At 45.7% G+C, this 27,299-nt stretch overlaps 1 protein-coding gene across 1 annotated transcript in view; it reads left to right on the top strand.

The window, feature by feature from the left end:
• The window catches only part of LOC119396932 (suppressor of lurcher protein 1), a 113,373-nt gene that overhangs the window by 74,104 nt on the left and 11,970 nt on the right, over window positions 1-27,299 (top strand). Inside the window, exons 9-12 of the mRNA XM_037664317.2 lie at window positions 1,079-1,265; window positions 16,224-16,420; window positions 18,630-18,668; window positions 24,540-24,708. Of these exons, the coding sequence (XP_037520245.1) occupies window positions 1,079-1,265; window positions 16,224-16,420; window positions 18,630-18,668; window positions 24,540-24,708 (592 nt within the window). The remainder of the gene's footprint in view (window positions 1-1,078; window positions 1,266-16,223; window positions 16,421-18,629; window positions 18,669-24,539; window positions 24,709-27,299) is intronic.

The raw sequence follows: 27,299 nt of genomic DNA, 5'->3' as shown, positions 1-27,299 counted from the left end.
TTCTCTTTTAAGTAATCATCTTTTATTCGTGTATTTTTGCAAATTATAGTAATAAAACAGAAGAAATCTTTATTGTAGTAGCCGCTGGAACCGGCAGCTAGAACGAGCAGTGGCTTGCCGTGTACTAGTATTAACTTTGAAAAAAGAAACATGCAGACAGAGATACAATAGTCGTGCGGACCAAACAGACAACTATGCTATATACGGTGCTCTCACACTGGTAGTAACGTGAAGAATTCGATTTTTTCATTACGTTGAAAAGAAATACCGTTATATTGTAAACCGAAGCATTCTTTGTGATCCTCCCGGGTTTAACTAACAGGGACAGTTGGGCGAGTTGTGAAAGTGCATTATGAAATAAAGCGCGATAAAAAAAACGACAAAAGGGATGAACGCATAAGGCAGGACGAAGCGCTGTATCTGGCTGCCGCGCGAAAGGCAATACGGTTGCTTGCAATAAACTTAATTGAGAGTGCTGCTTTCTTTCGCGGGAGGGGGGGGGGGGGCATAGTCACGTGGTATTCTGTGAATATCGCAGGCTTTCTTTATCAGCCGAAAAAAAAATTGCGCCTGATTAGGACGTTGCTCCAACTAGCGCAGTTAGATCTCCCTTAAATATGCCTACATATGCCTCATTGACCACTTCCCAATTGCGCGACTAAAGCTACAAACTTGATCATGATTTACTAATTAAATGCCATCAATGAAAAATTACTGTCGGCTACTCCAGTGCACTTGGTTCAATGTGTACAATGTTTTCTTCACGTAACGCAGTACCTCTTTTTTTAAATCGGGACGCTCCATTGACAGGAAACACTGTAGTATATTTCTGCTGCCTAAAGAAATCAGTATTCTTGAACACGCAGTTGTTGCAACAGCTCCAGAGACCCCCTGTGTTCAGGAATATCGATGTCTTCTAGTCTCCATCGTTTCCTGAACTCCTGCTTTGTTTCTTAAGAAGGAGCACAGCTCTGCTCGTGGTGCAGCGAAGGAATAGTTAGGGCGGGCTCTAATTTCTGCATTGCTTGCCATCAGGCCTGTTCTGATTACCTCGACGTACATCACCCTACTGCTCCAGGGTCCGGGTGCGACCAGCTGTTCAGCAGCACAGCATCGAGAAACGGGACGTTCTCTAGCCCTGGCTACCCCGACAGCTACCCCGCGGACACCCGCTGCACCTACCACTTCAGCGGGGAAGGCATCGAAAGGGCGCAGGTTGTCTTCCTTGACTTCGACTTGTACCAGCCCGACGACTCGTACCACACGTGAGTGCATCTACAAATGACCCTTGCTTTAGGTGTTATGTTTATTACCATTATGAGGAAAATGAGCCTGAGATACTTATTTGGCTTTTACATTTTGCAATAAATAAATAGAAGCGACTGTAGCCGATTAGTTAAGATGTCCTGCTGATGTCCTTGAAGAAAACGTGGAGAGCGAGCGAAGACGTCATGCCACGACGTCATCATGCGACATCACATAACGTGATAACGTGACGTCACAGGATGACGTCATGGCACGACATTGTCACTTGCTCAAAGGTGGGCTGATCACGGTGGCAATGTAAAAACACGTTAGCTGCAGAAAGCTTCGGGAGGGGTGCGGAGGAGGAGCAATACATCGACTGAGGAGAAAAAAATGGCTTTCGCCTTCGAGGCGCCTTGAGCGAATTAATGCATAAGGGACCCTTTGAGTTTTATTCAAAGTACCCAGGAGAGGCATGATAGGAACCTGCCCATCTACCCTCATCTCCCAATACCTTTTTTGTGAGGCAAAGAATGATTCACATTACGAGTTCGTGTAACGTTAACTGCCACTGTGCGTACGCTTCGCGTTTAGACACCGTTGGCGTGCTTCGTGACAATGCTTGTGCGTTATGTGAAGAAGATCATCAAAGCTGGAAAAGCTTGTCTAGTGCACGATCAGCAATGACACGTCGGGAACAATCGCCTGTGCACTAAAGAACACACAGTTTTCCTGTCTCATGTTGGAAGGCATTTACCTAGTGAAACATGCGACTTCAGACAGGGGAACATCAATTTATTTCGCTGTGAAGCTCTTTTATAGTTTTTCATCCTCGATTTTATTTCCCCTCTTCACGTTGCGCCATCAAACTCAATAAATGATTATTCGTGAAATCAAATTTCGCTACCGTCATTTCTCTCATATTTCACGTGGTTCCTTCTACCTTCTATACACTCGCACAAGAAAATTCGAGCTTTTTTAAAACATGTCGCGAAGTCCAGGAGATGAAAACACATTCGAGCTTTTGCGTAGTACATTTGTCATCCGTAAATGCAGGTCGTGCAGAAGTTATTTCGATATCAATTATCGAATCATTTTGTGTTTTTTGGAGGCTTATCAAGCAAATACACAATGTATATGGTAACTTTTAAAATTCGTTCACGATATACTGCGGGAAGTGGAACTTCCCTGGCAGAAGTTTTCGTCTCGATTTTTTGGCGAGTTGGAAGTCGAGTAATATTGTTACCTCGTCTTCCACGCCATGCGAGGAAGATGAGGTAACCATACCGGGTCAATAATAGAAAAGAAAGAAAAGAGCGCGGTTAACCAACAGAAAGCAATTTGAAAGAACAATAATGAATTTACAACAAAACCTAGGCGTAACTAGTATACTACGGGAGAACGAATGAATATTTTATCTTATTGTGTGCATTTGAAGACAAACAAAGATGCAGAAACCTCAACTTTGTAAACTGAAAACCGTCTCATGGGATCATATGTCCAAGCAATAATAATACTAACTATCGCAGCGAATCCTCAACAAACTGTTCATACGTCAACTTCGACTTTTTTTTTTCTAGCCTGCAAAGGCTAGAATAATTTTGTTTTCTTTGCATTTTCCAGCGACATCATTACACCATTGTGTATTATATTACCTAGAGGTACCGAATCTTGCACCGCTCTTACTCCTCATGCGTGACCGCCAATTCTAAAAAACACGCAGCCCTCCTGAAATCGATATGCTCTCTATTGCTGCTTTCTATCCAATATATCTCGAGGTACTTCAACGAAAAAAATATTGAGCGCTGCAGTGCGGGAAAAAACATTTTAAGCAAGAAATCAAGCAGTCCCACACGTGCCTGCTTTATCCAGCCTCAATTGCTGTCCATGCGGTCACAAACACAAACGCCACGCAATAAAGCTTCTCGAAACGGCTGTCCAGGGAGTCTGTCGGTTACTTCGTCTTCATTCACTTCAATTCCTACCTTACGAGAGGAAGTTGAAAGAATTAAAAAATGGGAGAGCAGCCAGCAAAAGAAAAGAAGAAGATGAAGAAGAGCAAGAGGACACGGTTAGCGAGTTTCCGTTGATAGTAGCACTGCTGGATATGTCGGAGAAAGTTTTATAGGGAAAAAGAAGGTCACTCTTGGGTTTTTTTCTTTGAAGCCGACGACAAGTCTGCGCAGTGAAGCGCCTACCTTGGCCATCGAAGTTTGTATTGGGATCTTGGTTCACGCGAGCAGATCTCGAGCCAAGCCGTCTCATATACAGCACTCTGTAGTGAAACAAGTTCCAGTGCCCGCTCGTATCATGGCGTCGGCGAGAGGCAACCGCTTAGCGTTTTTTTTTTTTTTTTTTGACACCATGAACGATATAGCGAATATTAGATCTAGGTGCCACGTGATAGTTGTTTTTGTTATTTTCGTGTATACAGACGCACAAACTCGTATCAAGTTGAAAAAAATAATCTTGTTTGTTTGTGGAGGCAGTATTCTTGATTCTACTCATTTTCCGCGTAACAGTCGCCATTCAAGAGTGATAACTGAGAGCCAAGGCTATTTTGTGGTCCTTGTTTTTTCGATGAGTTCTGGACCGAGTGTAAAAAAGATAGCAATGTCGAGATAATATCATCCGACAAGGTGACGCGATAGCTGGCTGGAAAGCGTTACTGGATAATGAACCTCAAGAATGAGAGAGAGAGAGAGAGGAGATAACACATAAGAATAAAATTGAGGAGCTTGCGAATACAACGCAACGAGTAACCGACCAGAAATAATGAAGCGTCGTAAGGTATTGGAGGAGCCGAATACAATAAGTATAATTCTTATTAGAAGAGCACACATAGAGCAAGTTACCTTAACACTGGACAGAAAAAAGTCACAGTTTCACCGTAAGGGTGAAGCAATGAATGCGATAGCAACAAATTGTAGTGTTATACGAAGTGAGGCTGGCAGCTAACTGTTTTATATTCGATCTCGCGTAACTACAAAACGCTGGTGTAAGAGAATACGGCCGCTCCAAGGAGAGATGCTCTCCGTATAGTCACTTCGCGTACAGAGCGCAGCACGTAGAAGGGTATACAAGCCGCCCGCTGTGATTGCTATCGAGATAGCGCGCGTGCCAGCGATCGCGACCGTGCCCTTAGATTCAAAGTTCAAAGTTGCTCCTCGCGCGACAGTCCCCCATTTCGTCCGAGCGAATGCACCCTCCTAGCGACGGAAGGTCTTTTCATGCTCGTTAAAGACGGGTGGGACGTTTCCTGTCTGCTTAGATGGTAGGCCTCCCGAGCGGGGTGATATTATCGCATGCACCCTCCGAGCGACGGAAATGGGCCGGCTCGTTTGATCTCTGCTTTGGCCGCGTTCATCGCCCCCGCTCGCGTGCTTTTACCCGCGATAGAACATACGATGCGCGGGGGGATCTTATCAATTTGGACTTCATACGGGAGGGACATGACGGTGACGGCGACGGCAAAAACCCGCCGAGACGGTCCATATAATTGCTATCGCAATAAACATAATATGTCCAACTAAATAAAATTACTATAAAAGTCTTCACGGGAAAGCCTGCTTGTCCACGTAAACATAACTATATACAGAAAAAGAAAGCAATGCAGAGCATTTTGTCTCCGAGTTCAGTATTGCGATATGTTACTGGTGTGTTCAAGCTTTCTTTCTTTTTATTCAGAAGCTTGCACTTAGGCATAACACAGTTTTTAAGTTCTCAAATTTAGAAAACACGTCACATACATCTATCTCACGTATGTATCTTCGAGAAACAGGGCAGGTGCGGACAACGGGCAAAAAATGCAACAAATACCATTGTCCATTGTCCGGCTGTAGAATGATAGTCATGCCGTACGCCGCATAAGGCTGCCGGACTGTGACGTTGTGTTTGTGCTGCTCTCTCTCTTTTCTCTTCCTTGAATTTCAACCATGCCTCTTCCCAGTGCAGGGTAGCTTACCGGTTATTCTAAACTGTTTAACATCCCTGCTTTCCCTCCCTCTCCTGTTTTCCGTTCTTCGAGTAAAATTCATGTATCAATGTTTTACTGCGTAGCAATACTCGTGCCAAAAACTCGAGAGTCCCATATATTTGCAGGCTACAGTCACTTCTATGAGGCTTCCTCATCTGATGAACTTAGTTAACTGTTCCAGTGTGAAAAAAAATGCCTTCTACACCACGTTTTTAGAAGGAGAATGTCAGACGGGAAAGGCAGGGAGGTCAAGTAGACGCGTGCCTGTTTTACTACCCAATGAAGGCGGGAAGAACGAAGTAATAAAATTGGCCACGTATCTGCGTGCTTCGCTGCAAATGTCGTGTAAAGACGATAGAAGAGGCGCTGTGTGAGATATGGACGCCATCTGGCAATACATCGGGAAACATGAGTGCTGTGTTGCGTGCTGGTAGTGCCGGCGCAGCAGCAGGCGAAGACCTTTGCAGAGAAACGTCCGCACTCAACGAGTACTCTCCACACACTCTTTTATTTACACGTCGCCTGGGTAAAACAGGAACGCCAGAGCGGCGCCCACAACCGCCAGCCTGAAGGCCGCCCACAACGCTGCTTTTTCATTTTTTAAATACTTTTTTTTCACCTTCTTGGCCTTCTCAAAACTAAAGTTTTTCAACACCAACCCATGGCATTCGTACAGTGCAATACAGAACCGAAGCCGAAACACAACAATGAGCTCGTGCGAAGGGCACGGAGGAAGGCAAATTTCAGCGCAGTCGCATTTTCAGCTTTGTTGAAACAGCGCTCACTAGACGACGACGAAGTAAAAGAAGGCACAGGACAGGCAGCGCCTGTCCTGTGCCTTCTTTTACTTCGTCGTCGTCTAGTGAGCGCTGTTTCAACAAAGATGAACGCATACCAACTCGCTCAAGCTTCCATTCTTATGCATTTTCAGCGCAGCTTAAGAAACTAGGGTCCTTAAAATTACGTATGTATGCATTTTCTAATAAAGGAACACGGCACGTAATACTTACCTAGTGATGTTGCACCTCAGATATGCATGATATTTACTTTTTGATCGACAACCTTCACAAGTATGAACAGCCTTACCAGTTCAAGACGGCTGGCCCTTGGGCAAGTGGTTCAACTTTGGCCGAGCGGCTGAATCGAGGGACGTGCGGACAAACAGAAAGACAGACAGAAAGACAGACCAAAATTTCTGCGTTTAAGTTCCCCAAGAAAGACTATCGTCTTTAAAATTGCGGAGAAAGGAAAGCATTAGCGCGTTTGCATTCACCTAACACCTAAGTTTTCTTTATTTCGCGCCTTCGCAAAGAAACAACCAAACTGGCGAGAAGTGTAAGGCACGGTCTTATACGTTAAGGCTTTGCAAGATGAAACGCGGCGCTCTCACGCCGTGATTTGCTCAGTGCTCCGATATTCGATACGCGTCGGGCGAACAGCATGTCTGGAGGCGAGCTTTGCCCACAGCGGTGAATCACGCTGTCGTCATAACTTGCAGGCACGTTTATGTGCAGTCCTGCGTATGCACCTCTCGAGTCAAAACAGCCATCCGGGCTCACAGCCTGAGCTATCGCCGTCTCTGTGTAAACGGAAGGAACGCATACGTGTGCACACACACGCTCGAACCGGCGAGGCATGCATCTCCGTCGAGGCACGGCCTCGGGGCACCGGTCAAGAAACCGGTGGACGCCTAGACGACGTCGTCGTCGCGCAGCAAACGAGGCGTGCAAGCGGCCTGTCTTCAGTAAACAAGAATCACCGGCGCGCAAGAGACCGGGTGGAACATTTCAGTCCAGTGCCGACGGGTCGCGCCCTGACCTCACCGGCCAAGGAAAGTAGCGCCGCCGTGTCGTCGTCGTCGTTGCCATGCATTTTCCATGCTTGTCATCTGCACGCGAGAAAGATGGTTTAAGGCGGAGCTGTATAAGCTTGGCGAAACTCCGTTGTCGTCCCGCATTAACTAGCTGAGCGAAGAACAGCCGCGTTAGGAGAGGGGGAGCCCAGCCTGGCTCTACCAAGGCAAGCAAAGCCAAGAAGCATAGTATAGTATAACAAAGAGGTGTAAAAGGGAATTGAATGTGAGGAGGAGGAGGGAAGAGGGTAAAGCATAGCATAGTCTTGCATAGTATAGTTTAGTTAGGGGATGGGAAAGGGAAGCGAGGGTCAGGAGGAGAGAAAGGAGGAGGGGAAGGCCACCAGTCCTTGCACAACTAATGCATAGCTGCCCCAATTGTCTTTTACTCTTAAGAAAGCTCCTTAAGCACTCTTAAGAATACCTCGACGTGCTGCCTTTCTCCAAGGATGCTGGCGAACGTGACGCCTTGGTGAAAAGCGACAAAACTTAGCAAGCTACAGATTTTAAGACAAAAACCCCTGGCGCCAGATTCGGTCAAAGGTCAAACGTGCAAGCGCTCGTCTGCGGTACATAAGCAGTTTAGCATTACTATACAGCAAACTCAACCGCTCTGGCTTCTGTCTTGTAACGCAGCTCCTTTCATCGCATATTCGGCGCAACATGAAAAACAAGCCACTCGCCAGGTTTTGGCCCTGCGGTCCGCCAAGCGCGACAGATAGATGATACTATGGCATTCGCGTTTGCATTGTATGAAAGGCAATGCAGTGTAAAAACAGCTGCAATTTAGAGCACTATCTCACTCGCTGAATCGTCCAATTGATCGAGCACAATACCGCTATACTTAGTGTGCTCCAGGCCGCAAAAAATAAAAACAGTGGCAGGGCTCATGATGCTAAACTACCACAGTCCCTCAGGTTTGGTATGGAGAAAGCTGAGAAGAAATGTCGGTTATGAGCGCTAGTGATGTCAGAGGTGGATAGTTCAAAGATAGGGTAGCGCGTGAAGTTGAGGAAGCATATCTGATTAATAAAGCTGGTGATGCATGTGCTGCGAAGCCCTCCGTCACAGTACTTGCTGTGGAGATAGATTTTCTGGAAGCGCGTCATTGAGAAAATCGCTGTCTGCACACGTGTTTTTAACACGGGTTCATCTAACCGCATATATATTTATATATGTTTGGTGTTTCAGTAAATTTTCATTTGATAGTTTTCGCCGTGTTTCGTTCGTTTGCCTTCCTTCATGTTTTCGTGCTTACGCGCACCACAGCGTTAAGATAGTGTCTACGTCGGTGGCAATGGAAGCTTGCCTCCTGGCAGCATGGCTAATGTGACATTTTAGTACATATCTGCTATGTTTTTTTTTAATATCGATTAACTTGAAAACTTCTTGCAGTCCAATGTTGCGGAGACAGTACCCTATAGCTTAAAGCAGGCCCGTAGCCAGGACGTTTTTTCGGGGGGGGGGGGGGGGGCACTTGCTGAAAACCTTGACTAGTTTAGAAAAACACTTATTTTCATTATTTATTTTTGGTAGAGACACATACTTCTCCAAAATTTCGGGGGGGGGGGGTCCTAGGGCCTCCCCCCGCCCCCTTGGCTACGCGCCTGGCTTAAAGTATATAACAGAAGTTCCCAGTCGGGCCTGGTGAGGTGCCCTAGCGTATGGGAAGCCATATCCCACTCGGACACACTGCATCACGCGCATATGGTGGCTCGCTTTCTTTTACCGCATCACCGACGGAGAACTGGTGTAACGCTCTCCGCCTCCGCGCTCTTTTGCGAATGCCTTTCGGTTTCACAGTCCACCTGAAGCAAAATTTGCGGACTGGGCACAAAGCAACATTTTCAATTGCATTCGACTGAGCTTTATTGTATAATGAAGCAAGAACGCAATGTTGTATATGTAATGGGCCTTCAGTCGTGTAACAGGACTTACCAAAGTACTACGTACAGAACCTCTGGGAGTGTGAATATATTTGTAAATCTGTTTGTTAGCCAATAAAGACTCACACAACGGATTGCAGCGTTCTGCGCCTCAAACGAACGCGTAATAAAAATGCTGTATAACAAACCTAACGCGGCAGGTTCAGACAACAAGTGGAAGCCTACTTCCACTTACTATGGTTCCTGATGGTGTCGGGCTTGACAGCACCGTTCTTAAGTATCGGGTTGACACGCTCGAACCTGCTGCTAAGAGAAACCTCGTCAGAAAAACACCTCCGTCAGCGCCAACGTTGCGCGAGCGTTGCGTTTTACAAACAGCGGAGCGTCGCTTGATACGTTAGAAAAAAAAAGAGAGAGAAAGTTAGGAGCCCTTGCCATATCGGGAAAAGGGGAACGCGTGAGCGTTCATGACCTGCGTTTTTTGTTTAGTTTTTTTTTTCTGACGCTTTTCGCAATGCTCCATTCTTTTTCCTTCCTTCATGCCGGGAATGGGACCTTCACCCACGTGCTTAGCAGCGCAACACTTCTGTTGCTACAGGCTACAAGGACAGGCATGCGTGAAACAATTAAATGCAGCAATGAACGCGGCAAAGTGAAATGGCAAAAGACTTCGATAAAAGGTCAGATTACCATATCAGAAACGGCCGATCACCGACAAGCCCACGATCGAGAGAGATAGCGTTGATTATTGAAAAACGGCGCATACAAATACGCATGTGATCGGCGCACCTTCGAAGGTCTCATTTGTGTACACCCCCAAACAGATCTGGCCACCCGTTTATAAGCGTTTCTTCTCGCGCGCGCGCGCGCGCGCGCGTGTGTGTGTGTGTGTGTGTGTGTGTGTGTGTGCGTGTGCGTGTGCGTGTGCGTGTGTGTGTGTGTGTGTGTGTGTGTGTGTGTGTGTGTGTGTGTGTGTGTGTGTGTGTGTGTGCGTGTGTACCTATTTTTATCCAAGTCTTCGTCAATTTTTTTTTCTTTACTTTCTTATCTTCTTTCCTCTTTTTCTCCTCCTTTCCTCTGTTTCTTTCCTCCTCCCGAAAGAGTAGGCAGGCGTTGTGACCCTCATGATGGCAGTTGCCAGGTTGCTCTCTCCCTCTCTCCTCTGTGTCCATGTGTACCTATGTATGCAAATCAAATAAATAAATAAATAAATAAATAAATAAATAAATAAATAAATAAATAAATAAATAAATAAATAAAATTTCCGTGCACTAACTGCCGCCACCGAAATGTATAACTCATAGAAGCTTCGCTTAAAAATTAAAGAACGGCGCTCGTGTATATGTTATCCGCACGCCAAGCTCTTCAAATAACGTGGCTGTGCGTGATATTGTAATGTCCGCGTAAGGGGAATGTAATGCCATTGCAATGCTACGCAAAATGATCCCACTGATGCGGAACATCGTGCAGCGTTCTCGGACTTGCTGTGTTACGCCATAAGAAGAAGCATTATTGGGAGAGGTCAAATTGTGAATCCATTACAGGCGTTCAGCAAAAACCTTACCTACGTAAAAATGACGATATCGATATAACGTAGAGATGGTGCTCCGTGCATGCAATTTTAGGTAATCTTACGCTGAAAGCCTGCGGTTTACACATTAGCCTGCGAAATATAATTTCTTTGGTATAATTTGACTAATTTATCTACCTAACACAATACGTTGTTTGTCTGATTTGCTATAGTGGATTAAGGAGTTAATAATATTCAAAACGCCTACTAAACGTATGGCTGTTTTCGCCTGGCAGACGTATCGCGAGAAAAGGGCAGAAAACGCTCTAATAAAGCATTTCCTGTTTACGTGTCGCTACGACTTCTCCAATACGCCGTTCGAAGGCAGCTAGAGAACGTGTTGCGCAAAACGCATAGAAGACATAAGGAAGGTATCCGTGCCTCCTATATTATATCTATATGAAATAAGACACTTTGCTGCTTTCCTGCACTTCATATGGATGTGATACATATCTAGTGCCCGAAATGAACGCACAACCTGCACTCAAATAACAAGCGTATGACGTTCCTTTGATTTGGTCTGCCACTTTCCTGTCATTTTTCCAATCGCAACGTCTGTACACATTTAGCAAAAACAAACAGAAACAGAAGAAAAAAAACATCATGCAACCCTAAAGAATAGCACGTTAGTAAGAACAACCGAATTTTAGGGTTTACGGGCCAAAACACGATACGATTATCAGGAACTCCGTAGTTTGGGGCTATGGATTGATTTGGACCACGAGTGGTTCTTTAATGCGTACCTACTCGAAGCAGAGTGGTGTCTTAGCATTTCGCTCCGTCTCAATGCCCCGCCATGGCCAGGAATCGAACCCGATTCCTCGAGCTGAGCTGCGCCATACCTTAGCAGCTGAGCTACCGCAGCGGGTTTAAATGAGAAAGCGCGTGTGCGCATATGTGTGAATGACACGAGGCTTTAACGACACACTCATTGAGAAAACAGAAATTCAAGAAGATGTTTTCCTTACAGTGGAAGACTACTTAGTATTCTTGACCTCGTGTGAGTATTCAAAGTACCCCTCAGTGCAAACACAAAAGTGTTTTTGCAGCATACCAATCTCATCAGAATGCGGCAGGGATCGAGCATACAATGTATACAGGTCAGTAGCCTGATGTTACAGCTATTCATTAGCTCGCAGCCGAAATTATCGGAAGCAGGGCTGTCAGACAATCCAGCACGGAAAGAATAGGCATACGTGAATCCCAGCCGAAGCCGCAGGCGGCACAGAGGTGTTTTTGCCGTTTGTGGTGTCCTTCTGCAGTCTCTGTGCTTCACACACGAAAAAAGTAAAAACATGCGTGTGGGCGCGTATTCCGATTTGATGGATGCTTTCTGATGAACTGCGTGTGGTTTGTATAGATGCGCATGCGAGCACGCCAGTTTCGTGCGCACTCCTGTCACAGAGGCAGTTGCTTTAGAATAAGAAGAAACACAGCGCAGAACGTCTTCCAGACAGCCGCGAGCGTATTCACTCGAGCGGCTGTACGACACGTGACAGCTGGGGCGTCTTATGCGTATGAAAACAAAATTTGTGGGTCGTAAGAAAAAAAAACAACAAAGAACGCTGCTCTCAATGATGCCGGAAAGGCTACAAGGTAAGACAATGGCGCCTGTTCAAAATAACGACGTCTAAAAACATATCCACTCGCACTTTTTTAGCAGGAGCAGCCTGAACGGATACCGTCGTTCAAAAGAAACAAAGAAGAAAGAGAAAAACCCGAGCAACCTGCAGGACAGTAGGGGCGCTCTTGTCAGGTCACAAGAACAAGAAGTACGTAAAAGAGTGCCAGAAAAGGAGGAGGAGTTTACACGGAAAACGAAACCCATTTATCACGTTCGCCCAAAGATATCCGCCGCTGATGCTCTCTCTCTCTGCGTGGCCTGTGTTCGGGGACAGGCCCTTCGCTCTTTCGCTTGGCTCCTCGCCACTGTCTTTCGGGCATTCTTTGCAGCGCACGGCGCCTTTCTTCTGCCCATTCCTACACCTTCCGTGGTGGTTTTTAAATCCGTGTTCCCTCTTTCTTTTTTATACTTGGCTCGGAAACCCAGCGAATGGTGCTAGCTAGCTCGTTCGACGTGTCTCACCGAAGCACGTTTCTTCTTCTTCGCCTCGTTCTTCCTTATCATTTTATTGCACCCCGAGGCCGACCGAGGGTGCCGTAGGTGGCGTTAGACAAGACGTGTCGGGAGCCAATACAGGCGTCGAGTCGCTAGCCGAGTCTGGCCAGCAAGCGAACGGTCCGGCCGCCGTTGATACGCACGAGAACGCTGTGACGCCGCAGGAAGTGGACCATATTTTGTATCGGCGGGCGCTGAGAAAAAGAATAACGAAAATAAAAAAGTGTACGAGGGAATATAAAATAGAAGAGCCGGGCCTCCTTCGTCTTCGCCCAAGGCTCTCCTATCTTTTGCCGCTCTTTTCTTACCCTCTCCCTCTTCCAACCCGTGAATGGTGGGGCTCTTCCGACAGGCCGCGTTGACGTGTTGCTCACTCTTTCCCCCGAATCTCAGAGTGTCGTCTCTTTTCTGAAAGCGACTCGCGCGGCATGTTTGTTGTTTTTTCGTTGGCAACGCGGGGCGTGACAAGCAACGAACAGCCAGAAACTGGCTCGCAACCCAACAGTGTTCCTTATTTTTCCCCCTAAAAGACGGGGGGAAAACATAAAACAAGGAGGTGGCAGGGAGAGCGGAAAAGAATGCCATATACTAGCAGACCACGTTCATGGCTGCGTGAAAAAAAAAAAAAAAAAAAAAAACACCACGGCGGCTTTTATATTACACGTCGCTGGCATCATTTCTCGCTATATATTATTCGTCTCTTTGTTGAGCTAGGCGCAGCCACTTTGTCTTGGAAAGAGTGAAACAAGAGCTCTCGAAGGGGAGGAGGAATACGGAAGCGGAGGGCGCACATTCTTCAGTGTTCGTCCTTCGGGCATTACACAGCTAAGGCTGTCGTGTCTTGTTTCGGTTTATGCTTGTTTCGGCCGGTTCATCTTTCATTTACCCCTTGTCGCCGTCCTTGGGTCCTGCAGCGTCTGTTGTTATCAGTCATTCGTATTTGGCGTCCTTTACGTGCTGTTCATAGCGCTCGCCCTTCTTTATTTCGGCTTCGCCAATCCTGTGCTGTTTGTTTTATTGTTTCACCTTTATGTATTTTATCGTAATATACTTTTGCAAGTGAGTGGGGGGAAGCGCTTTCAATCCATGTCCTTGCGTCGTGACCTTATTCTATGAAACGCTTTACACACACACACACACACGCGCGCGCGCGCACACACACACACACATACGCACATATATATATATATATATATATATATATATATATATATATATATATATATATATATATATATATATATATATATATATATATATGAACCAGCTGGGTTTGAATGCGGAAGTTCGTGTTGGCCATCTAGCTTTCATGGTGGGTCACCCTTCCAGACAACTCATCTCCCTGTTATGAACATATTTCACGAGGCGATAAAATTGAATCGGGGCTCCGAATTTATCCTACGCAGCTTCTTGAAGCTCTCGTATCTTATCTGTTTATTTGCCATCTCCCGTCTACTAGCATCTAGCGATATTCAGAGATGGGACTCGAAATATTCAGCGAAAATTCGAGAATTCAATTGTCAAGAACCTCGATATGGGAACGGATGCTACTCGATTCAGCATTTGACTACCGAGACATGTTCTTGCGGTCGCGTGACAACATGAATGAGGCAGCGTATTTCGTGAATGCATTTAAACTCTCCCGGACAAACGGTGCTGCACTATACGTAACATGCTTATTGCTTGCTCAATCATTGAATCATTTGTGCACAAAGAGGTCCCGGAGCTACGCAACTATCAAGAGGACATCCTTTGCGTAATGAAAAACATGTACTTCACGTATTATTGTCAACACATAATAATTATTATTAAGGTTTTACGTCCAAAAACCACAATAGTGACGAGGGACGTCATAGCGGACGGAGGGCTACGGAAATTTAGACCGCCTGCGGTTCTTTGACGTGCACTGACATCGTACAGTACACGGGCCTCTGGCATTTAGCTTCCATCGAAATGCGGATGCTGCGGCCGGGATCCGATCCCGCTACCTTCGAGTCAGTAGTCGAGTACATTTCCGCACATTCCCGTAGATTTCTTCATTGTCAACACAGTAGACGTACAGTCGTCAGCAAGCTTAACTCGAACGCTCCGTAGCGGGGCCTGGACTGGTTCGACTGACGCCAACCGTGAAGCGCTGTGGCCGAGATGATACCTCGGTATGCTTGGATAGTATGTCGGCATGCATTGGTAAAATCTCGGCAACAGAGCCCAAAGCTACGCGGCGCTGGCATCAATCAAACAGTTTTAGGACACGCTGCGGAGCGTTCGGGTTAAGCTTGCTGACGACTGTACAGTACATCAACGTACATGATGTTGATATAGCGCGTGATCAGAAAGTGCATACAATATACGAAGTACCAATGGAATTCAATCGAGTGAAATATATGCTACGCAGTGAAAACAGAAGGAAATCCCAAAAGGAAAATTAAATACTATAAAAATACATGGTTAGAGAGGAAAAAGCGAAATATTTAGCAAATACAAAAATACTTTAAAATATTGGGTAAATTAGGTTGTGCAATTATATTACGTATTCATAATGCGTCCACAGCCAGCAGTATGATTACTAATGTAATTACCCAAGGTCTTGAATATTCATGTCGCGCGGCGTGTTCCAATATGGTATGGTACTTTGTTCCAGCATTTAACGCCCATAAAAAAGCAGTAAACCTAGTAAGCGGTGTGTTCTTAGAGTTCTCGATTAACTAACCCTCGCGATATTCAAAAGCAGCTTGTAGCACATGGAGGGCATCAAGCGATTTTTCATAAGTCAAACTTCTGTACAAATAAGTAAAAATGAATGAGGATTGCAGCAGTCGGCCATTCCATCGACCGGATGCATTTGTCCACTAGCCAACGCGCACGGAAGGGTGCACTATCTTTATAAACACTAGCTTCTGGAAGTGTGGGTAGTGGGCATGCTGCGTCCCGTCTGTAGTTAAAGCAATGACGACGGAGGCCTCAAAGTACAACAAGCAAAATTTATTTACCGGATGGTTGAATCGGAGAGGTCAGCGCAACGCGCCATGGGCGCGAGGGAGCAGCGAAGTCCAGGATCCGGGCCAGAAGCTATCGGCCAGAGCGAGTGACAGCGTCCATCATTCGGAGGCAGCGCGCAGGCTGCTCCTATTAAATTACGCGGGTAGGCCACGTACACCGCCACTGCGCAGTACGCTGCGCTATCTCGAGATGCCGGTGCGCGAGGCTCCCAAAGTTTGTAAAAACGGATGCTATTTTGCGCATTGTAAGCATATCGACAAGACGTGAGTTGTCCATTGCGGATTATGTGGCTTCAGTCGGGCTCCGGATAGTGTTTCCTTCTTTCTTCTGTTTTTTACGTGCGTTTATGTGACATGAAGTACGTAATAAAGGTTCTGATACCAAAAAGCACATGTCCTGTAGTTATCTTATCCCCGTATGTATTTTTTTTTCAGCCTTCTGCATGTTTAGCTCGTAAAGTATATACGTAATACTGGCTCCTTTCAATTTATCGCTTTGAACATGACTCTCAGTTATCGACGCTTACTGCCTTACTTCACTTACTGCTGGGCATATTTCCGTTAACTTCGGCGCAGGTGCGAGGCTGCGGACGCCGTTACCGTGTTCGTCTCGATCAACGGCCAACGCGACAGGGTGGACAGTTTTTGCGGCAGCGACGTGCCCAACCAGGTGATGTCGACAGGCCGCAACCTGACGCTCGAGTTCCGCTCCCTACAGAGCCCAGGAAACTCGACTGCCAGAGGATTCAGGGCAGCCTACCAGTTCGTGACGGGTATGTCGCTTGACTGTTCGTACGATAGCTGTCATTCAAGAATGACATAATGGTATTGTGATCACTGGCATAAACTCTACCCATATTCACCAAAAATTCAAAAAAAAGGAAACTCCAGGCCTGTGCGGAATACGCAGCACAGTCGTATCAAAAGCTGGAGGAGCGGCCGTTCCAGAGCCCGTTGTAAACTCTCTTGGGGCGGCTACTGCAAGTACCCCACTACGCCATAAATCGTCGCAATTTTGCGAAGTCGGGAAGTATGCCGACTATGTTATTATTCATCATTCTCCCGAGAAACTACGTACCCTCTGCGTGTCTGTAAGACGTTATGTTGATGCTGTGGCCGATGACGATGGATATGCCTGAGTTCTTTGTAACGTGTACGCATGAAGCTTTAAACAGCCCACTCCCCAGGTGATTCGCATTGTGTGACGTATGGGGTTATCGTGCTCCTCTACCGCGCTATTTTACATCGGTTAACTTGATTCCTTGACAGACGTGTCGCCTGCATAGGGTCTTTCTGCGAGGGAGTTTCAAGCACCGACGTGGCTCTGAGCAGAGTGCCTGGTTTTCATTCCCGTTCGAGCCCTGGATATTTTTTTTTTCTCATCGTGCGCGATAACGCTTACGGGCACCGGCGGCGGCGGACAACTACGCTACCAAAATCGGCTGTTGTGATGTCACAGCTTTCGCTGTAAAAAGGAAACGAAATACATTTGCCCAGTCAGTTCTGAGTGAAACCTTCCCAGAGGCATTTAGCGAGAACGTTGGAGGACAGCGCCCTCCACTGCTGTGTAGAGCGTGCGTGCTACCCGCTCCGCTCTACGGGGCTGCTGGGTCTGGCGGTGGCTGCGGAGTCCAAAACTGCGAGTCTAGGAGCATACTCGGCTAAATAAACGTGCAAGACTGATTTTCACATGCGGCAGCGTTTATGAGTTCCTTCGTTCTGCACAACACACACTAGATCTCATGATGCTCGCGGTCTCACTGCTCCGCAGTGCCGTAGACGTGTATGGGCCGATAAGGCCTCCCCGATCATTTAAAAACAAATGGTGAGTGCTTACTGAGTGCTTGGGATACCGTTCTCGTTCCACTATCATTCGGGGAGCCATGCCAAAACTTGAAAATCAGCAAGGCTGTCTGACAGTTGTAGTTACCTTTAGCCACTACGCATCTTATGTAATCACTTTATTGCAGTTGACATTATCAACAAGCACTGAAAACAGTAACTTTTCATGGCAGGCTAGTTGGTAATACATAGTTGTTAGATATAACAGCACAGACATAACAAGAAAATAAAGAAGACACAAGACAGAGTGTTGTAGTGTATATATATATATATATATATATATATATATATATATATATATATATATATATATATATATATATATACTTGCCTGTCTGTCTGTTTTGACCACCGGGATTTCGGGATATAGTAACACAGCACCCTCAGATCACGCGCACACCCCACAAAAGTAAAGCAGTTATCATTGCCGACAGTTAACAAAATAAAAGGATGTGCGAAGCTCTGCGCGTTTGTTAGGACGCGCACGCTCTTTTATGCGCAATGTTTCTCGGACTCTGCAAACACCGCAACGCGTTGCCCCGTGTGCAGGGCGTTCACGTCGCGGGTTGTTGTTGTTTTTTTTTCACGTATTTTTATACTCCGCTTTTTCCCCGTCCGGTGACTGTGTTGGCCTTCTATTTTGTCCTGTATATTTTCGCTGTTTTTTTTTGTTGCTTCAAACATATGTTGCACTAGTCTTTTTGACCTATTCAGGTCATACCTCCTTTACAGAAATTGTAAGGACATGTGGAACGGCCTTCCCGGAATATCCGTAGACATGCATTGGTATTATATTTAAGACCATATCGAGCTTCCTCATGCAGGCAAGTTCTCGGGAGACTGGTGGCTGCAACGGCTGTTGTCGCAACCGTGGTCTTATAAAGCCAGATCACACCTTAAAGTGTGCTGCATGTTTCCATCAAACACCTATCAGCGCATCAAGAGGTATTTTCTAGCAGTGTTGTCGCTCCTTGCTATGCGTGTTGTGACAATATAAATGGGCATCTCCTTTTAGAGTGTACCGAAATGGATGACCTAGTGTATAACTTGCGATCATGTTGTGCTTCAATCAAAACTATGCACGCGAATTTTTTGCCGGTTGTTCTCGCTTACTACTTCCTCGCCATTCCTGTTTTTCAGATTTCGGCATAACTTCAGGGAAGCAAGACACGTCCTTCGGTGAGTCACTTCGGGTGACTAAGTGGTGCGCATTTGGCGTTTCGCCTTAGAGGTCTACATGTGCAAATTACGACTTGCGCTGTAGGATTATTTTATAACGAGAGAGGCATCGCTCATTTCTAATGCGTTCGTGCACTCGTCGGTCGCCCATTGGTGCATGTTTCACCGTACCTGCGGTCGATAAAATGTCTTTTTTTTCAATGTCTGAAGCGGTTATGCGAAAGTAGGTGAGAAGAGGCAGATAAAACAACTTAAGAGGGTTTCAGGAAGGTTTACACATTATGTATCTAAGGTTATGGGGAATCTACTTTTGAGACAGCGTGCCTAGAATCGAGTAGAAGCTCTGGCAATAGTTCAGTTAGACCTGTGCTTTGTTGGCCAGGGAACCATAGAGGGCTCTGCATGACACATATTGCGGGGAGTAATTTGTGGATACCTCTTCGTGTACTGCAGGTCGTTATGGCTGTCAAATTCGCCTTTTCTTGATTGGCATGAATGTCTTGTAATCACTGCAGTGTAAATTGAACGTCGCGATGACGTTTACTACACTGTGAGAAAAAAAAAGAGTCCTCTGACTCTCTGTTTTTTTATGAACCCTGATTTGTCACGTATATGACTCTCTTTTAAAAAAACGTACACGTGAACTCTTTCAGGAGATCATCATACTCCCGTCGGAGAGTCGTGTGACCCACAAAAAAATTAATGAGTCTCTCTAGAGGGAGTCCTATACGTGGCAAGTCAAGACTCACTGAAAAGAGTAACATGTACTCATCTTTTTTCTCAGAGTATACGTATAACAAACGTTTACAATAAAAACGCAATCTCAGACGGCTAAACTGAAACTGATTTATATACACAGTCACTGTTCGCGCAGCTTTACTGAGATTATTGTTGCGCAATCTTCGGTAATAATAGCTGTACACTCTAAAAAATCCCATGCTTACCTAAGCGTGTGTTTTAAGGTTTTTTACACGCCTAAAGTATGCGTGATATTTCTCCACGCTTACCGATCACGCATACTAAGAGTGTTGAGCGCCATACTCTTCACGCATAGCAGGCGTGACATACGAACCACTTTTTCCACGCTTATCATGGCGTGACGGCTGTGCACGCTTAAAAACGGCGCCGGTTATCCTCGCCAAAGGAGGAAAGAGACGGAGTGGTGGAGTGACGCCACTCCCTCTCCCTCTCCCTTGCGGTCAGCTTGAAGCACCAGTCGATGCCGGCGAGGGCCACTTCTTCGAAGCAAGCTTTGCTCAGAAAGCTGTTCTTTCCTCTCCACCTTGTGAACTTGACAAGTGCTGAATGTCCTGCAGAGAAATTGCGCGAGATAATAGCGCGAAGGATGCTGAAACTAACTTACTAACAAACGCTTTTGGTAAGCCGTGGTCCATTTGAAGGATGCAAAACAATATAAGGTGTGAACAAGCCCCAACCTTTTTTTTATGTCCGAAGGGGCGAATGCCCTCTCAAACATGTGCACGCTGTGACACGCTGCGCGTTCAAAGATAGCGAACCATGCGCACTATGTCTCGGACGACATTACAGCATTTTTCCCATTAAACATTCAGTTTCTCGCGTTCTTGACTATAAATACCTTTCGAAATTATTTTTCCCTGGCGTTTTCTTCAAAGAAACGCGAAGGTTATGAACAACAGAAGAAATGCGACCAATGTATATATATATTTTTTCTTTTATTTGTTCCAAAAATCTGATGTAACGAAACGATGGCTAAAATAAACGATGGCTCAAGTATAGTTAGAGGTGAGCGCTGAAACATTTTCATAATGTTGAGGATGCTGAAGTTGGCATACATCGTCTCTTTATATCTGCAATCAACGGCTGGAGCGACGGCATCTTAAATGGCTGACCAGTTCATTTTCACACACGGGTGAAGTTGCGTCTTCGGCATGGCAATCGTCACAATGGGCACTTGTGCTGCAGTGCTGGCTCTCCTTGTCATGGCCACTAGTGGTAGGTTGTACATCAACCGAGCCCTGAATGACATCTGTTGAGCTTTTGCCTGCACAATAAATCGAAGAGTAAAGTTACTTACATAGTGTAATATTACCGTTTTTATAGAAAAACACGCATTTCTTCAGTTTCAAGATATGTGCAGGAAGTAAAAATGGATACACGGTTGTATGTCACTATAGATGTAAAAAAACGAAATTTCATATCAATCGCATGCATTTTCTGTTGTAGTGATATATGCATTTACAATGCGGATGTGCTGAATAATACATGTTCTAGCTCCCTTTATGCGGCCTCTTCTTTTACCATTTTTGCTTTATTTTATTTACATACTTCAATAATTAGCAAGTGCCTTGGCGAAGAAATAACCTTTCGGTAACATTGCGCATATAAAGGCCATGCCATGTTAACATCAGAAGTTCTGTGCACATATGTATCCAGACATCAATGTTCCTCTTCCACGACTGTGCCGCACGTGATCTTTTCATGTTATTTACTAAAAAGCTTCACTCAAAGAGGTCCGTTCAAGGGCAGAGAAGTGACGCTGCGTGAGTGTGAAATCTGGGAAAGGGTGGCAAGGAGGCGTGCGCACGGTTCCTCTTCAGGGAAGATGCGGTTTTAGCGGCAGCATAATGTTACAGTCGTGGGCACCTAAGTGTATTGTGGTCAGGGTTGATGAAGGTGCAGGGGAGGAAGACATTGGCGTAGCGATAGCTGAACCTCCGTGCCGCGCAAGACCTACGAGTCTACCGTTACACCACGACTTAATAAACCCGTTCATTGCTTAGATGCCACGTTGAATTACTGTACAATATCTATTCTACTCCCTGGTTGTTTTGAACTTCACGTCCATTAGTGTCCGGAACACACACATATTATGTAAGGCGCACATACTGAGATTATCGCCTACCTTTTTGCGTACCTGTTGCCCTCCATCGCCTTGGCGAATGTGCTAAAACACACTGAAATCTAAAGCAGGCACAAAGCACGTGCGTAATGCTTCGCATTAAGCATTGAGCAGGAGTGGAGGCTGAGGTCTTGCGGGAAACGTTAGGTGTTATAGCCATACAGTTTGGAGATTTAAAAATGAGAAATTTATCGAAGTGTCAAATGTAGAAAACAACTCGTCTATATCAGAATTCATCAGACTGCTTACCACAAAAAGTCACTGTCGGCAAACTAAAATGTTCTTCGGCCATTGCGGTGCCATCATGACAAATTAGTGGGTCATTAGCATTGAACTGCTGCTCATTGTGTTGCGCATAGCGAACAGTAGAGTTTTCAGCTAGAAAAAAAAAAAAATAATAATAATAATAATAATAATAATCTGCCTCAAGAACTACATGGTCTGGGGAGACACTCAAAAGGCTGTAACGAGCAGTTTTACTGAGCCGTAGCCACTAAATACAATGCAACAACGGCATGCAATGCAAAAGCTATACATCAAAAACAATTACGGCTTAATGTTTCAGCAGAGAGTAAAAGCACAACACATAGCAAAACTGACGAGAACAAACACAGTGTTATGCGCACTTATGTACACGCAGCACAGCACAAATGATAAAACTATACTGGAAAATACTGAAAACTAGGCTTAGGCTATCGAAACATATCATCACGGGCATAGAATATTCATGTTCATTAAGTGCGGTAACACCTATAGTTACTCACTTTAAAACCCAAGTTCTAAATAAAAATGCGAACTCAGCACTAAGGGGCATCCTTATCCAGAGCGCTATTCATGCATAGCTTCTGAGATGCAGGCTACACCAGTCGGCAAATAGCTAAACAAATTATATGGACTCTTCCTCCACCGGCAGCAGCATACTATAAGCGACATATACTACTGCTAGAACAATAAGCACTATTACGGGGAGTAACCGTCGCAAATGAAATGGAAGCCCGAAAGATCACTCCTTGTCCCCTGTCAGTGAGATCGGCGCATTCACACGCGACACCGACTAGCGGTATTGGTTAAAAATTACTCAAATTCAATTTTAGCCTACATGTTAACAAAACAGAGCACAGTAGAACAACAACCCTGACACAGCGCTATGTCCACACGTGCGCTGTGTCCGTGACGTTCTTCAGACCTCTGTTTTACTAACAAGAGCACCAAAATAAAAAAAAGACTACCAAACCGCTAAAGCCTACACTCAACCATTCAGAAGTGTCCGCGTCACAATCGAACACGACAAGAATTCCACGGATGGCACAGTCGCGCTCCAAGCGAAAAGAAGAGTGGGCTTGAATACACCTGCACTGTGGCGTCGATCGTGTTGTTCTAAGTTAAGATGCACACGCCGTAACAACATTGACGCCCCACTAACAGGGTTATAAATCGTTAGAATAAACACAGTACAGAATTTACAGTAGTAACTCTGACCTCAGCACCAAAACCCTTTTTGTAATGGCAGTGGGTGCGGAGAGTTGGAGGATAAAATTAATGCAAGAGAGCATGTAATGTACGAGTCGTGAACGAGCCTGTAACGCAAGGTGCATTCTGACTTCAGAAATTTCTCAAATAACCTCGCGTTGTAATCGTGTCAGTTTGGTTCTTGAACAGGACGGAACGTTGAGCCCGTTGCATGCTATACCATAGTGAAACCTAATAACGTCGCGACAAGGCACGAACTGCAAAAGAAAAAGATACCTTAAGTGCTGCCTTCCAAAAGACAACTTTTATTAAAATCGCAGATATCAATGAGCGAGGAGGCAAGTGACATGTGCGCAGCACAATACTGACACAAAGAAAAAAGGAAAAAAAGCACACGTTTTCGGAAATAAAGTGCCTTAACGCGCTGTTTTCTTACTTTTCCGTTCGGTACTTGACCACAACAAACACACCTCTGAGGAATTCACTGGTTCCGCCTTGAAACTGTTTACAAAAGCATGATGACGATTATAATTTTTGTTTCGAACACAGTTATTGCTCCCATAGGAAGTTCTCGCCCCCCGCTAAACAAAATAGGCACATTTTGGCAGATAGGCATTAAACAAAAAATGCTCATTTCGCACAACTCATGTGATAAGCTGACACAAGAAACCGTTGCAAATCCTTAATGTTTGCTGTCATTGAGTGCGACAGAAAGATAACTAACGTTCTTACCTATATACTCCAACCGTCCGTGAATCGCCGGTGAGTGGCCGCAGTATACACACCATCCGTGGGGAATGGCTGCTCCAGAACCATCAGACCGTGGCGGGTTTTCTCGCATGAACTCGGCACAATCACAATCCGTGTGCTTGCAACGGCCGCGTTGCTCGCCAAGAATGTCTACGGAAGTAAACATGGCAGAAATCTCTGCCTTCCAGTGCCTGAACGGTGTTACAACCCAAAGAACCCGAAACAAACGCAGTCTTTCAGAAGCGCGCCCTTCGAGAGCCTTCCGAAGTAAAGTTCCGTATTCGCCGCAACAGGCGCGGGAAGAAGGCGAATGCGCATGCGCCTCGTCATGTTCATCGTTGAGAACGCTCGCCCTTCGGGCAGACGGCGGCGCTTATCGCGGCTCCCATATTAGGATTTCTATATGCGTGACGGAAAATGTTTACGCGTGTTCGCCGCGGGATTGTAAGCGTGTGATATCCGTTGCACACGCGTACACGGCTGGCCCACGCTTGCACATGACAGAACCACGGCACGCAGCCTTGCCCTCACGCTGACCTGAAGGAACCGCACGCTTACTTTTGGTCACGTGGGGCTTGAAACGTCATCCACGGCTCATTTACATGTGCATCACGCTTAAATTTACAGTTTAGCGTGACATTAAGCATGGTATTTTTTAGAGTGTACACTTCATCTTGCCTCTAGTTTCGGGTAAGAACGAAAGACAATAAATAAACGAGAATAAAACAAACTAGCAAGCAGCGTACCCTGTGTACTACTTGTGTACGCAGCGTGCGGCTTCGCCTACAATAGCAGCGACTCGACGAACGGCAGCTTCGCGTCTCCCAACTGGCCCGGCATCTACCCCAGGGACACCGAGTGTCATTACTTCTTCTACGGGGTTCCGGGCGAGAAGGTGTTCATCGAATTCGCCTACTTCGACATCGAAGGCCTGCCACCGTGAGTGCTTTGCCACCTCCGGGCTGCCTTGATTTGATCCTCCATGATGAAAAAAAAAGCGAACTTCTTTTTTTCTAAAGGCTGCGCCATTCCTTCCGGTTGCTCTGTGTCGCAACTTGTTCGCGTTTCCTTTTCGTCCAATACAGCGCCGTCACGTCGTTAAGACATTTTCTTGCCTTTTCACTGTTTGGTTTTATACAAGAAGCGCTGCCTACCACTTTGGGTGCGGGCTCGCGCGTGGTTCCTTTGAGCTTGTTTTAGCCGTTACAACACCGCAAGTAACATTGCAGACAGCCCGCTCGCGGAAGGGCATTTCCTTTGAACAAACGCTGTGCAGTGACAGTCTTCTGTGTATGTATACTAATACTAACCAAGCTAAAATGTGTGCACTATACATAAAACTGTCGCCGACGCTTGGTGGACACTGTATCACAAGAAAAAAAGAAAAGAACGTCTCGTTTCACGTTTTATGGCGTCCATGCTAGACTCACTGCATTCGCTGCTTATATTAGTTGTTTTACAGGTTAATTATAGTAAAACATGACTCGCAGACTATTTTCTGATGCAAGGATGTTAATCTATTGCGGCCTATCAGCTATTTTGCTGTCTAGATAAGATTAAAGGTTTTGAAAAAGTTACCCCGTTGGCGCCTGCCTAACTCGGAAAATTATGGTTGTCTTTTACTTCATATTATAGCGCAAAATTATCAGGGGGAAAAAAGAAAAAAGACACAACGAACAGCATGTCTAGTATACCGTTTTGTATTCTATCATCACATCACTCTTACCTGAATGTTTGCTCATCTATGAGGACGCTCGAACATTATCGTCATTCGGTACCGCTCGCTGCTATGTACAGGAACTGAACAGCGGTTGTTTTTACTGTTACGTCGACAAATGATTCGGAAATATGCGAGTGTAGCAGCTCTGCCTACAGATGCTGTCATACATGATATGTTTCAATCAGGCTATGCAGCTTAATATGTAAATTTCTGATATGAACTCGTGCTGTCTCACTATTCTAGTTAATTTAAGCCAGACCTGACGTGTATGTGTGGCTAGGGATGGTTGGTCTGTGCTTTCGTCTTATCTTAGAAGTTAGATATACGGCGCGACGCTCGACAGAAACAAGACAGAGTTGACAGTAAAGAGCGCTGACTTTCGACAAATATTATTGTGCACAAAGCCAGCCTTAATGATCAAGCAACAGAAGATATGCGAAAGTACATCACGGGATTGGCGCTCGGCTTCTAACCGATAACAAACATATCATGAGTTAAAAGATTGCTCCATGTTATCGCAAAGTGACAGAAAAGGAGCGCTTACACAACACACTCCCAAGTTCTGCACCCGCTTCAGGTTCCTTTTGTGGTTTTGCGTCCACAACAATCATGTTGTGGACAATCATGTCTCCCAATCATGTGGTTTTGAGACGCAAAGCCACAACAATCATGTTGTGGTTTTGCGTCGCAAAACCACAACATGATTGTGAGATGCGCTCAGGTACTTGCTTAGCTAACTACTGAGACGACTGATCACTCGCGCGCAATCTAATAGCGGCCTGCATTGGTAGTCTCCGAAGTGTTTATTAAGATGACCCAAAAAATAGTGAAAAATGTAGTCGTGGTGCTCTCTTAGTTGTTCACTCAAACAATGTACATTTGGGTCAATACATTCTTGGTTGCAACTGTGTCTCCTCCGATATTGGTTATCGATTAAAAGCCGAGTGCGGATCACGTGTTACTTTAGCTTATGTCCTGTTGTTTAACGGCGTGCTATTTATGGCTAGTGCGGCGCACAGTAAAATTTCTTGTAGGTCAGCGCTGTGCCCTGCCAATTTTTAGTCTTCATTTTTGTCGGTTGTTGACTGTAAATGTACGATGCAGTACTACACACATGCCCGTTCAGCCGCTCTTTATTTTATTTATTTCTGAATATATTTGCGCGTAAACTACTACTAACAAGTTTGCGTTCAGACCCGCTTCTTCGATAATGGCAGTCGTGTCGCGTTTCGGCTCTTGAGAAGTGACAGGGAGCAGCCGGTGCCACTTCCTGGCGCCGGCGTCTTTTCTTGTTCGTGCCGTATAATTATGGAAATGAAAGAATAAGAATTGCGTTGGCGTCACCAAGCACCGACTGCGAGCCAGGACAGTACTCTGTGCCATCGGGAAATCAGGGCGATCTCCCAAGGTGTCCTTAACGCAGCATCGCGAAGCTCTCTATATACGACAGGCACACCACCCTTGCACTTGCAACATGTACATTCGGATTGACGACCGCAATTCTGTCTGGGACCCACGGGGTGTCGAACAAAAGTAATAAACAAAAGCGATACAAACGAAAGCCTACGTCATCTTGGCGTGGTCACTCTTGCGTGCTTCCTGCAAAGCCGTCCAAGGGAAACAACGCCTCACGTCCGCGCTTCTTTCGTGATCTGGACTCATGAGACCGACTCCGAGACCCCGTAGCGCCGCGAAGAAGCCGGCCTTCTGCGCAGGCTTTGGTGCCTCGGTGCGAAGACAGCCTCGCAGACTGGCTGCTAGCCGCCGAAATCCCGGACCGATATCTGCACGCGCTTCTGGAGAAGAGGCA

The sequence above is a fragment of the Rhipicephalus sanguineus genome, chromosome 6 (genome assembly GCF_013339695.2).
Source record: "Rhipicephalus sanguineus isolate Rsan-2018 chromosome 6, BIME_Rsan_1.4, whole genome shotgun sequence".
Taxonomy (NCBI): Eukaryota; Metazoa; Arthropoda; class Arachnida; order Ixodida; family Ixodidae; genus Rhipicephalus; species Rhipicephalus sanguineus.
Note: the sequence above shows the minus strand (reverse complement) of the source record. Positions and strands in the feature narration are given on the sequence as shown.